The sequence below is a fragment of the Brassica napus genome, chromosome C4 (genome assembly GCF_020379485.1).
Source record: "Brassica napus cultivar Da-Ae chromosome C4, Da-Ae, whole genome shotgun sequence".
Classification (NCBI taxonomy): Eukaryota; Viridiplantae; Streptophyta; class Magnoliopsida; order Brassicales; family Brassicaceae; genus Brassica; species Brassica napus.
In genome coordinates, this window is record NC_063447.1 from 27761161 (window position 1) to 27775411 (window position 14251).

The following is a 14251-nucleotide window of genomic DNA, read 5'->3' on the forward strand; positions in this document are numbered from 1 at the left end:
ACAAGTATCACAACCAACTATGTCTATTATTTTTATCTCGACATACAAGTCACGAGATACATAACAACAACAACTATTTTTATCTCGGCATACAAGTCACGAGATACATAACAACAACAACTATGTCTTGGCTTCTTGTGTCTTGGCTTCTTGTGTTACAAGTCACGCGACACAGGTCTTGGCTTCTTATGTCACGAGATACAAGTCTTGGCAGCAATTAGTCATGTTTCACCTGTAAAAAAATAGACAGCAATTAGTCATGTTCCAAGCGCAAGTAGCCAAGAAAATACAAACCAACAAAGACCCCAAAGTTATGATTGAACACAAGCACCAACAAAGACCACAAAGTTAAAGATTGAACACAAAGTGATGATATTATGATTGAACACGAAGACCACAAAGTTACAGACGCAGACACAAACCAAAAGCGTAAAGAGAGGCATAATCAGACACTGAATCTAGAGACGCATAGCTAGACACTGAAACTAAGCCAACATGTCATTAATAAGCTTGTTTTTCAAAGCAAGTTCTAGTTCATCTAATGGCTCTTTCTTAGCAATGAGGCTGTCAAGCAATTTCTGCTTGTTCAACTTGTCCTTGAACTCAAAGTCCTTCTGCTTAATCTCCCAAATGCTCTTAAACTCCCTTCCTTCCTCTTCCAACGTCACCTTCCTCACAGACCTTTTAGCTTTTGCCTTCGCTGCTTTAACACCAACAGGCCGTGAGCCTTGATCATCCTCTCCTGCCACAGAGGTTGATGATTGGGCAGATTGGTCATCTAGGTTCCTTCTTTTTGAGACCACTTTGTCTTTAGTACATGAAGCTCCACACCATTTCTGATCATGGCGAAGCTCCAACCACGCATGCTCGAGCGTAAACTTGACCTTGTAGTCATTGAAGAATATCTCATGCGCCATCTTCAAAACATCATCCTCATTCATCCCATTGGATCTAGCTTTTGTTGCAGCTTCATAACACCCAATAAACTTACATAGACCGTCGTTGATCTTCCCCCACCTTTGCTTACAGTTAGCTGGCTCTCTCTTCTGCAAAGCAGAAAGCTTTGGACTAGATGCAACATAGGCCGCAATCCGTTTCCAAAAAGCTATTGCCTTCTGCTCATTCCCCACGACAGGATCCTTGGAGGTATTCAGCCAAGCACTGATGAGCACGAGATCTTCAGTTGGTGACCACTTCCTTCTTTCTTTACGGTGAGAGACAATGTGTTCTTCTTCGTTTGCATCTTCAGCCCACTGTGTACCAAACACAGAGGCATCCGATGGAAGCTCTATACTAGGAGTGACAAAGGAGAAGGAGGTGTTTGGTTGTTGTCTGTTTAAGAGGTTTTGAAAGCTACAAGGTGTGCTAAAAGGATCCATGGCGAAGAAGAAGGAGAAGATACAAAAAAGAAGGAGATACGAAGAAGGAATTAAGGAGATACGAAGAAGGAGATACGCATTAACTTGTTGAAACAAGTTAGATAGATTTTAAAGGGAAGTTTAAGTTAAGAGATTTTAATGGCACAACCACCAAACAGAGCATTGCATTAATAACATCAACGCAACTAACAAATACCATCAGACTAAAGTCCATTTAATTGATAAACCTATCTAACAAAGCATTGCATTGAAATTCAACCAACAAAACTAAATGTAAATCACTTCATGCTAGTCAATATCTAAACACGCAACTACCAGATACCAGCATACACTGAACTCCATTTAATTCTACCTAATATATATCTAACATCTACTTAAAAGAAAAGTGTACTAACCTCTTGCTTTGATGAAGTTGAATCCGTCTCTTAGAGACTCGTGTGGGTTCCATTGCCTCTTCCACACAACACCAATCCTTACACAACCAACAAAGACAGAACAAAGTAAAATGTGTAAGAAAACAGACGCAATATCTATAAATCATGAATCAATATTGAGAAAACAGAAGCAAACAAGATTCTAAAACATGGATCGAACACAAACAAGATTCACATTCATTAATCTCAACAACATAAACAAGGATCGAACACAAACAAGATTCTAAAACATGAACCTCATCTAAGATTGTCAAACACATCTCAAAACGATTCCACCTTTCTCGACAAAACGATGAGATCACAACAATTTCACAAAAACCGATAATGCAAAATAGAATTTTTATGAACAAAAAGAAAAACTTACACTCGGAATCGAGAGAGAAGACAGAGGGAGACAGACGACGCATGCATCGAGAGAGACGCCGGACCGAGAGAGACGACGGAGAAGATGGACCGACATCGACGACGGAGCGAGAGTGACGACGGAGAAGATGGATAGACAGAGAAGATGGATCGACAGAGACGACGGCGCGAGAGCGACGATGGACGGAGAGAGACGACAGACGGAGAGAGACGACGGACAGAGAGAGACGACGGACGGAGAGAGACGACGGACGGAGAGAGACGGCGAGGCCAGAGAGAGCCGACAGAGACGACGGAGTGGGCGAGAGAGAAGATCGCGTGAGAGCGACGACGGAGACACCGAGAGAGAAGAAAATTCTTCGGTTTCATCGCAACCCCAACACAGGAGAGAAAGAGACAATACATGCTCGGTCCAATAAGGGACTGCCACGTATGCGACTCTAACCACTTCTACAAAGCCCAAATATAGCACCGGTTCTACTAATTTTGGGCCTTTTTGATTTAATTTTTTTTGAGTTTTGGGTATAGAACCCTATTAGAACCCGTTGATGGAGTTGGTCTAAGGGCATTATTCAAAGAAAATAAAAATAAAAAGATGGAAAACATGTGAAAACTACTCAAACCACTTCTTAAACCTACCATGTAAGAGATATTTTCAAGTTGGAGTAGATCTTGAAAAATTGGTATGCCCCACTTCTTCCTGTCGTGACAAGTGTAATGACAAGAAGGATATGATCGCCATATTGGAGATTGTAAATGGAAAATACACATTATCAGTTCTTTCTAGTTTCTAATTTGTTTACATAGAAACATAAAACCGGAGAATTACAAATCAAAAAGAATATGAGAAAAAAGTTGACGATCCTTTGCATTAAAACGACCTGAATCAATGTATCATGTAGCACGTTTAGCGTTAAGGGATATTGAAGGAGCTTCTCTGTACTATATAGTATATACGAAGCTACACTGTTTTTCTTGTGTGGACAGTATCTTAGTGTAAATGAGAAGAGACTACTATCAGTTAGATCTGAGACGTATTGTGTGGTCTACTATAAAATAATCGAAATCCATTGAATAAGCATTCTTTCATGTGGAAACTAAATTTCATTTGATTAACGGTGGGTTCTTAGAGTGAAGTTCTTAACAGAATATAAGAAACTGTCTCTTACCTTTTAACTAAAAAAACTTATAACCGGCTTTTAAATATATTCCGTTAAGAACTCCACTTTAAGAACCTTCCATTAATCATGCTCTAATTTATTGTAGTTTAAAAGCAGAGAGTTTTCTAAAATGACCTGAAATTTAAAGTTATCGTCAACTATATTTTGCTATTTATTTTCAATATAATCATTAATTTTAAATATATATTTTTTAAATGTCATTATTGTTTAATTTTTTTTTTGAAAAGTGCATCTACGAATGTTTTGAAAACCGGACAGACTGGTTCAACCATGAACCGTTTATCAAATCAAGTCTGGATTGAACTAAAACTCGGATTTGAATTAAACTGCCAAAACCCTCGAAAAGGCAAAACCGGCTACTTGGGTTAGTCACCAAACCCGGTTCGGCCAAATTCAAAGCATAATTTGATTGATTTTGATTCTTAGCGTTTACATAAATGACATTTCATGATTAATTCCAAACTTTTAATTGTCTGTTTGGAAACCAAAATCATTATACTTTTTGTTTGCATTTATTTTGTTTCCATTATACATATTTTCTATATGTTATTATAAAATTTATAGAAATAACTTGAAAAAAAAACAATTTTGGTCATTCATATTATTTCTTTTCATATATATTATTCCACATTCACTATTCATGAATACTGATTTGGTATTAATATGCCATGTTTTATATTTTGTGCCTTAATACTTAATTGGTTTATATATTAACATTGGTCAATTGGCAAAAACAATAGTAGTCCCAAATATTTTTGATTTGGTAATTATTTTCAATTATTATGTTTTTATTTAAAGTTATGGAATATTAAATATTTCTAATTTTATTTTTGTTTCACTTTCATCATATCTTCACATACACATACACACACATATAAGTGAGTTTGATATATTTGTGTATTACAATCATGGTGGATTCAATATTTTGGTTGATTAAAGTATGTTGTGATAATTTTGATAGCTAACAAAAAATGATAATATCATACAATTGAAACACAACTAAAATGAATATTATGTTTAAGGATTATGCATCAAAATATTAATTTACAAACAAATACTTTATGATGATAATTTATTACAAAGAATTTTATAAAACTCTTCTAGATTTTATTTGATTATTCATAATCTTGATGGCTCAAGTGAAGTCTACTAATGAAGTCTTCTAATGATGTCAACAAATAAGATCTGAAAAACAATAAATTTATGTTAATAAAATATTAAAATTATAAAAAAGATATAAGATTTAAAATCACATTTTGTAAATTTCATTTGAAGCCTGCTTAAAATTTATGGTTTAATATACTTCATTTTTAGAAACCACATTTATGCCTTAACTTTTAAGTAGACTTCATCAAAAGTTTATTATATGAATCATTTTCATATTTTTAAAATATGTACATTTTAAAAAAAAAAATTTGAAAATAGCTTTAAATCTTAAACAAACTTAAAAAAAAAAATATTTTGAACTAAAATATTACAAAGCAAACAAAAGAGTTTGAATCTAACATTATTTAAGTATAAACAGAAAAAAAACACATCTAAAATCTGTAGATCTAAATACTACATTTTTGGGAGGGAGAGATGAAAGCCAAGGAAGAGTATACCATCAAAATAAGATAAAATTTATGAAAGTACATAAGACAGAGAATTCAAAATTATATTTTGTAGACTTCTGATGAAGTCAGCTTAAAATTATGGTTTAGTATGAATTATACTAGCCTTAATTTTGAAGTAGAAGTCTATTATATCAAATAATTTTCAAATCTGGAAAATCTGTACATTTTAAAAACATCAAAATAGCTTCAATCTGAAAAAAAAACTTTAAAAATAGAATTTATAAGATAACATAATAGCAAATCAAACACATAGAGTTTGAATCTATCATTTTATTTGAATAAAAACATAAAATTACATATTTAATAACTAATAGATTTAAATCTTATATTTTTAGGAGGGGTAGTTAAAATCATGGATGAAAATGCCTACAAAATAAAGATAAAATCATGAAAGACATAAAAATTATAATTTAACATCATATTTTAATAGTCTAATAAACATTGAAGTCTATTAAGCAATTAATTGTAAGCATACTACATCAGAATTCTAATGTATTGGCTAATTTTCATATTTAAGAATATGTACATTTAGAAAACATGAAAATAGCTTAAAATCAGAAAATAAAAACTGTAAGTTAAAATAGTATATATATATATATATATGTGTGTGTGTGTGGGGTTAATTGTGTTAATTTGTTTTTTTTTAAACAGTCCAGTAATATACATATTTTAAAAAAATCTTAAAATGGATATATTTCATTGACCGGATACCTGGATTATCAAAAAAAAAATACGGCATGATAAGTGAAATCCACGAAAACGGATGAAACGATCATAAAAATCATTCACAAGGTGAATTGACTTTGATAATAGTAAAAGAAATCAAGGTTAAATTAGCCAAAAGTTATTTTTCTCAAGATGTTGCTTACCAAGTTTGAGCATGTTTCATTGGGTTATTAAATTGACCATGGTTGAATCACGAGTAAACAAATTGATAAATTCTAATATACAATTCCATTTGTTTGACATATATAATATCAAAAGAGCAATTTAAAGAAATTATTCATAACAAATTATGATTAAAAAAACACAACATAAGTTAACATGTATATACATATTTAAAAATAAATAATAATTATAAATATAACATCCAATCCAAAATAAATGTCCAACAAAAAAAAACTAATTACACCAATTTTCTTTTAGTTATAGTTTTTTTTTTAATTTTCTTTAAGTGCCTTAGTGATTTCTTATCATCAATATCAAACATTGACAAACCAAAAAAAATATTCTTTCTTCTTCTAGTTTTTTTTAACATTAAATATTTTAAAATTATTATAGATAATGGTCACCCACCGGTTCAATCATTACAGGTCACATGTAATTTGTGACATTTTGAGATTTTTTTTAGTTTCCAAATTTTAAATTTTAAATTAATGTTCTTTTTTTTTGCTTAAATCTGAATCGAATTATATGACGAATCACTCGATTTACCAATTCAGCAGTGTGCTCATGCCAGATATGAAGACATTGACATGCACGTAATGTGAGTCGTGTTTGTAATTGAAAGGCGTAGCCATTTTCATTTTGCAGTGTTCACACATACATACACATCTTAGGAGGGTGTATTTAACTAAGAATTGAGTTGATTTGTATTAAAACAATAAATTTACTGTTATTCAAACTTGAATGTTAAAACTCATTTGAAATCTAATGTTATTGAATTTGTTATTTCATAAATCACTTTGATATCCAATGTTACTGAAAATATTTTAAGTTGAGACCTTAAAAATTTTATAGTGATTATAGAGTGTTTGGTAAAATCTTAGTAAAAGAAAAAAAAAATCAAATCTCACAATTTTAGGTGAAATTTATAGAATAGTTTACTAAAATCATGTTAATTTATAGAATAATTTACTAAAAAATTAAGTTAAGCCTTAGGCTCAACAACGACGTGGATAAGATCTTGTACGCGACAGACTTAAACAACATCGCTTACACCACACAAGCTGTTTCCCATACTTGGCCATGCAGTGTTTTTGCTTCAGCTCAGATCAAGTACTCAGACCCAATAAAGCCAATTTTCGACGACACGACTTTCTCTTTGCTGGAGGACACTACCCTTAGTTTGGTGTGTTTACATGAACACACACCTAAACAGAAATAGTAGATTATGTCTTTGAATGTTATTAGTGGAACGCAAACACATACCTAAACAAACTGCGGAACAGAAATTTGTCACCATTCAACTATTTATTTTGTTGCTTTTACTTTTATTATAACTAAGTAAACAAAAGAAGATAAAAATGAAGTCCAAGACTGATTTCTGCTTGAAACACATCTATTATTTAAAATAAACTAAATTGATGTGGTTAGAATTGTGGATAAAATTATTTTATTCTTTTTGATTATCAAAAAAAAAAATATATATATATATATATATATATCCACTTATATATCTATATAATATATAGAATTAAGGTTTAAATGAGTATTTTTATATTAAAACTAATTATGCTAAAATAAATTTATTTATCAAATAATTTATAAATTTATTTTTGAATTATGATAAATATTATAATTTTTTTAATTTTTTTTAAACGAGAAGTACCAAAACAATTTGTACTCTTTTGCGCCAACAAAAATACGAGATAATTTGCAGAATTTTTCAAATATATAATTTTATACTAAATGGAATACTTTTTTTATATTATATTAGCATAAATAATTTTAATTTGTAAAATATAAATATATTATTTGTATTTCAAAATTTTATTATACATGCCTTTATTCAAACATATGTTCTTTAATGGTTACTATATATGTTACCATTCTCATATTATTTTCAACTGCTTGTATTGTTGCCGGTTCCATTCATTGTGATAAACTAAATGCAATTGCATAATAAAGTATGCAGTAGAAATGAGGGATAGAATCCATAAGGAACATATACACACTTCAATTCTTAGTTTGAACCAAGATAGAATACACAGTGATATAGGTTTTAAAATGCAACTATATTAAGCAGTAAATCAAGACGATGTAAACTATACGAGAATAAGCTAGGCGTTAGAAATTTCTCGGGAAATCAGATCATGAATGCAAATATCTTATCATGAAATTAATGAAAACCCATTGTTGACTCAAATTGGTTGTAGGTTTCTAAATTGGTGTCTTTTTTCTAATTAGTTTAGCTTTGTTGGCAAAAAAAAAATTGAACTTGGTTAAAGTTGAAGTATAATTTTGCATACTTGAAGTGCTATATATTAATCTGAATTACTCGACTCTTAATGTTAGACTAGGTGATTCTTCCGTGCTCGTGCACAAATATAAATATTTACATAATAATCAAAGTATAATTAGTGATTGTGTTGTTTCCATTTTAGATCATTTTCTTATATATATATATATATATATATATATATATATGTGTGTGTGAAAATTAAATATACTATTATATTTAAAAAAATTAGTTATTATCACAATTAAATATGTGATTTCAATACAGTTTATATCATTTCAATTTTTCTTTTCTGTATATTAAATTATATATATTTTTCAACTAAATCATAATTTAATTTGTTTTAAATGTAGGAAACACGATCATATTTAATTATATTTAGTTTTATTCATTATAGTAATTTGTAAATATATTTTATAACAATCTTTATAATTTAATACATATGTTATTAGAAGAAGAAGTAGAAAAATAAAAAGTGTTAATCTAATTAGAGTTTCACTAACCAATATAATCAGGGATATTCTAAATATAAATACACACACACACATTGTTCAAAAAAAAAATACACACACACACACACACACACACACACATATATATATATATATATATATATATTATATGTATAAATAAATAAATCATAATAATTGTTTAACTTTTTACTCTCACTGATTTTAAAAACTTAAAATGGTTTATAATATATATATATATGAAAGTTAAAAATAATTTTTAATTATATTGTTAACTTAGTTTGACATATAATTTTAGCAGTTTAGGTATAAAATTTGAGACCAATTTGATTATTCACTTTAAAACATATTCAATTAAATTGAACTAACTGTTTTTCTTGGTTCTAATTATGCTAAAATATCAATAATTTGTTATTTATATTAGATTTGTTAATATTTGATAAAATTATATGTAATTTGAGATATGATGTCTAAAAAAAACATTAGAAGAAAAATTAAGAAATTAAAAATATTGATTCTCTCAATTTAAAATTAAATAATTAGTAACTTTTATTTTGAAAATGAAATAGTAAATATTCATGATCCGTAAATATTTTGTAAATAAAAATACCTTAATTGTTAGAAATATAAATAAAAATTATATTTGTTTATGCATAATTGATTATATACATATATATATATATATATATATATGTTTAAAATTGACAATAGTTGTAAATGTAATTATTTATTAAACTAATCTCTATTAATCCAGTATACATATATTAATGATTTTTTGAAAAATAATATTGTAAGAATGGTTCATAAAGAACATTCCAAGTAGCTTTTAGAAAGAAATATACATATCTTCATTTTTTGTTATTTTTAGAAAAAAAATATTTATAGAAACTAAATTAGAAATTTTGATAATGGCAACAACATAATAAGTTTAATTTATTAAGACTACCAACATAATTGACGTGAAAATTAATTTGAGTGCGACACGTAAAAAAATGATATCGATCAATTAATCTACGTCAGAAAATATTAAAAAATCCACCAAACAAAAAACATTAACACCGCCTTTAGTGAGAAAGCAATATATTACATCAACACTGTATGACCAAGCAAAACAGCTGCTTTTAGTTACCTGTGTGTTTGTAATATGAGCACGTATATCACATAACACTATATTATAACATCACGTTGCTTATATATTTTGAAGGCTAACTTATTTATTTCTTATTTTAAGATATCTTCTCTACTTTGATCAGAATTTCATATTCGTAGCTTTTTATGTAAATCTTAAACTGGTTGTTAACGTTTTTTTTTTTTTTTTAAGCTAAATTAACGTTATTTTTTGTTAAATTCGTTAATTGATTGTTGATAATGCATGCAACGACAGGAAGCTATTGTATTCCAATATTTGATTCTGGTCCAACAGATTTTTTCTTTTAATGAACTTATATCTATTTTGTGGCGGCAAGAACTTAAAAATATATACTGGAAGCTGACCTAACCGGTTTGTAAGTTTGTGTATGAATGGGATCAAATTTGTTGATTCTTTGGCAAAATAAATGTCCAAAATGAGTTGCCGACTAAATCCAAAACCAGCGACGGAAGAATCGGTCTGATCCTGGTTTAACAAAGGACGTGGGTGGTGGAAATCTATCATTAAGTTAATCTAATTAACTAAAACCTTTCATATAAAACAAATATCTAACACTACTAAAAGCCGAATACGCAGAGCATACAGCGTGCCACGTCAGATTTTTTATTCAGGCCAATGAAAAAGCTTTTATTTGCCACATATACATTCCTTTACGCAGCATAAAATTTACACGGGCTATGGCCTGTTAATATTTTGTTGTAGCCATAAGCCCAACTCTCTTTCTTCACCCAATGACCGTCGATATCGTTTTGCCTCTTCCACTTCTCCATGGTATTGCCGATTGATTTCTGCAACTCTCTGTTTCGTTGAAGTTATAACTATTAAGTATTTACTCTCAATCATCCAATCCTTTATTTATTCATATCTTAATTTCAGCTTAACCCACCTTCTTCATCCCTTATTCAAGTTCGTACAGCCTCTAGAATACCTCTTCAAATTCCTATTGCTATCTTCGTCTTTAAAAATTCGTGCAAATACTATTGTAAAGCCCTACTTATAAAACTTATTCGTTGGGTAGTTCAGATCTTTAATTAACCGAATACAAACTAAATCTGTCTCTTTTATGTTTTTAAATTAACAGGGATCGACTGTGATATCAAAAGTAAGCCAAAAGACATGGCAAGTTGCATACAGTCTCAATCAATCTGTGGTATGCGTTTTTATTTGTTTCCATTACTCTTAGTACAAAATATTGCTTCACTTCTTCTAACATTCTCTTAGTAAAGATTAAAGCTGACTTTTTTTTTGATGAATTTGCTGCCTTCGTGACGCGTACGTGGTTCGTCAGCTGAAATGCTCTGTGGATGTCTTTTACAACATGGTTTGCGTAACACTGAGAATGTACTTGATGTGTTCCAGCTTGCGCTGCTATGTGGTTTCCCTCGGCTTAGCGTCATATCTCACCATATGATCATGAAACACTTCAAGCAGCTTTGTGCTACAGAAGCATGGATATTTATGCAGAGCCGTCCCTTTCTCGAGGAAAAAAAAACTTAAAAGGCTCTGTCATCATCGAAGAAAGTGTAAGTAGTACATTCACAAACACTTTCTTGCTCTTTATGCAACTCTTTTTCTCTGACTTTTGTTTGGATTGGTTGGCTCAATAGCTTTTCTCAATACAAATTAACAGGGTGCTCGCGGGGTTCTTCAAAAGTGGAACAAGATTGAGGCAAGGCTAAAAGCCACATCTCATTTTTGAGAACGAAGGTTTTAGCTTCCTGTCCAAAACACGTTTTGCTTATTCTATCAAAATTGTAGAAAAAATGACTCTCAATTTGTTTGTGTAGTATTATAATCCTGATAATGAGAAGGTGGAACCCACTGTTGCTACGATTCTCAAAGGAAGTGATAATTTTTTTTGTTTATGTTCATTAGTAAGTATCTGATAGTATATATTATATCCATAAGATGTAAAATGATTAGCCCACTGATCGACCTAGACTGTTTTGTTTCTTATATTCTTAAGGGTCTTCCATTTGAGCTATAATAACATGCTTCTAAATCAGTTGTGGAGTGAAAATGGTAATATTAAGAATCTTCTCAGCAATTCTTTCTTTCAGCTTCAAGCTAATCGTGCTATTACTGATATACAGGTGCAGTTGCATGAGTAAATATCATTTTTAATAATTATGTAATAATCACTTTATGTATATGATGTGACTGTGGTCTGGTCTCTGCAGAATCAAGTAAAACCCTTGAAAGAAGTGAGAGAAGTTATGGTCAAAGCTTACCAGAAGGTTAGCTCCTGAGAGTTTCTAAAATATATTGTCAGAAATCTACTCTAAACAGCCATTCTTCCATCATATACGTGAACAATTCTTCCTGATAGTAGAAGACAAGAGGATGCAAACTTCAACGTAGATTTACCGACTGATGTTAATGGTGCTGATAAAAAAAAATTAAGGCATGTGCCACTTAAGGAACTTGGTGAGCCCGTTGTCGTCTATGTTCCTTTATCTCAGGTCACATGGGTGCTGTGTTTATATGGTCTACACAATCTTATGCTGCTTATACTCCTTCGATTCTACTCTTGATGATCTTATTCTTATAATCATGTGCAAATTAAGAGTTTAAGTACAATTGGAAGCTCGAGAGTTTAATGTTAGCTACTCTGCTCGATAATAATCCCAATATAGAAAAGGGATTGAGCTATAGCATCTAGAGTGTCCACGTCCACATCTTTGGAACTCTCAAAAGTTTAGGACACTAAACCAAATTTGGAACTCTCAAAAGTTTAGGACACTAAACCAAATTTGTTATAACCAATGGATCAAGAATTTTGCAATTTGAAATCAAAAGCATAGTCCTTCTAAACATCAGTAGCAGCAGTCATATATTAAGATTATGGAACTGTAAACAATATGCTAATAATAATATCCTGTAACAAAAACAATTAGTGTTCAAATTATTCAATATTTATAGAACATATTTTATTTAAACAGTAATTTTTTTGGGGAAAAAGATGCAATTTAATTTTATTCAATAATTAGTATATGTTACTCATATTAAATGTGATTATAAAATATTATATCATAAGATTACATATACAAAAAAAATATTTACATAATGTGTATTACATATGAAAAGTACATTTAAAACACAATTTATGTGTATTTATATCCAAAAATAGAAAATGGTAGTTAATTATAAGGTTACAATTTTAAAAACGATCTTCTATTTTGATAATTTTAAAATTATTATAAACAAATTATTAATATAAACATGTGTAGCCTGGATAATAACTTAGAATGTGTATAACTAAAGTAAAATTTAATATTGAGTTTGTACACAATACTATCAAAGCATCATAGACAAAGGTCATGGAACCTAAAAAAAAGGTCATGACACACAAAAGAAGAAGTGAGGCAAATACGAGAATAAAAATAATGCAGTTTGTAGGTTTGCAACTCAGATTGTAGGGCATGATCAAACCGTAGGAGTTAGAATTCTTAAACCGTTTTTGTATATAAATTATTTTCAGAAACACACAAAATGTCTTGCAATGTGTTAAATCAAATTTAAGTTAAGAGTTCTTTAGAATTTTTGATTTAAAACCTAATTCCAGACCTCAGACAGTGGTAATTTTTGTATATATCTACCATTTATAAATTTCAGAAAGCTTTTAAGTTAGGTTTGAAGTCCTCACTCATACCTGTTTTCGAAAGGTCATTCAAGACCATGTTTGAGCAAGTATCTCAGCCTTGCATAAAGGGATGACCGAGCACACAAACACTACCCAGCAAACAGAAAAATAATAGTATTAATATTCAAAATTTTTTCCAAAAAATCTGATTAATTAAATAATTAAAACAAGAAACTGTTAAATTAATATTACATCAACAACGGTAAGAAAGTAAACCTTCTATAAATTTACAACTAAAAATATTTCAAATCATGAAGCAAAATTTTCTTTCTATCACAAACAAACTTTAAAAAAAAACAAAGAAATTAAATAGCAACAATAAATGTTAATTTAAATTTTGGTTAAGAAGGTTGACAAAATTGTTTTGGTTAAAACGATAAATTGAAGACAACAAATAAAGAAACGGTATACAAATCGGTGGTACTTTCTTTTAAAGACAAGTACAAAAATGAAACTTAATAATTTTAAAACCAATCAAAATTTATACAGTACTAATTATAAGCTGTACAATTGTTTTACATAAAAAGAAATAACCAAGATAAAGAATATATATATATATATATCTTAACTTATAATTTAGTTAAACTTTTTAATAATCTTACTAATATCCAACATAAAACACCAATAAAACACAATAAATTATTTCAAATAGTTTTAAATTTGTATTTATGTTTATAATTCTATAACAAGTTTCAGTGTATATCATATTTGTTCGTTTTTAAATATAAATATAAAAATTAAACTAATATTATAGGAAAAATCCGGGCGTAGCCCGGAAAACCCCTAGTTTTTATAAAAGGGATAAACACCACCAACCTGTATAGTACATGGAAT

General features: G+C 29.6%; 1 protein-coding gene and 1 long non-coding RNA gene across 5 annotated transcripts; one reads left to right on the forward strand and one right to left on the reverse strand.

Annotated features, from left to right (window-relative positions):
• Nucleotides 1-348: 348 nt before the first annotated feature.
• LOC125585192 (glutathione S-transferase T3-like) lies at nucleotides 349-4879 on the reverse strand. Its single transcript, XM_048753792.1, has one exon. It carries the CDS (start codon nucleotides 1377-1379, stop codon nucleotides 486-488), a length of 894 nt encoding a protein of 297 aa, XP_048609749.1. The 5' UTR covers nucleotides 1380-4879; the 3' UTR covers nucleotides 349-485.
• A 5433-nt stretch (nucleotides 4880-10312) lies between these two features.
• On the forward strand, nucleotides 10313-12379 carry LOC106371644. Of its 4 annotated transcripts, none has more exons than XR_007322115.1 (6): nucleotides 10313-10756; nucleotides 10856-10924; nucleotides 11063-11297; nucleotides 11382-11481; nucleotides 11562-11867; nucleotides 11955-12379. It is a non-coding gene; the product is annotated as an uncharacterized LOC106371644 (long non-coding RNA). The 4 variants fall into 4 exon arrangements; XR_001274615.3 differs by having other exon boundaries at nucleotides 10318-10756; nucleotides 11405-11481; nucleotides 11955-12354; XR_002654676.2 differs by having other exon boundaries at nucleotides 10317-10599; nucleotides 11405-11867; nucleotides 11955-12354.
• Nucleotides 12380-14251: the final 1872 nt, after the last annotated feature.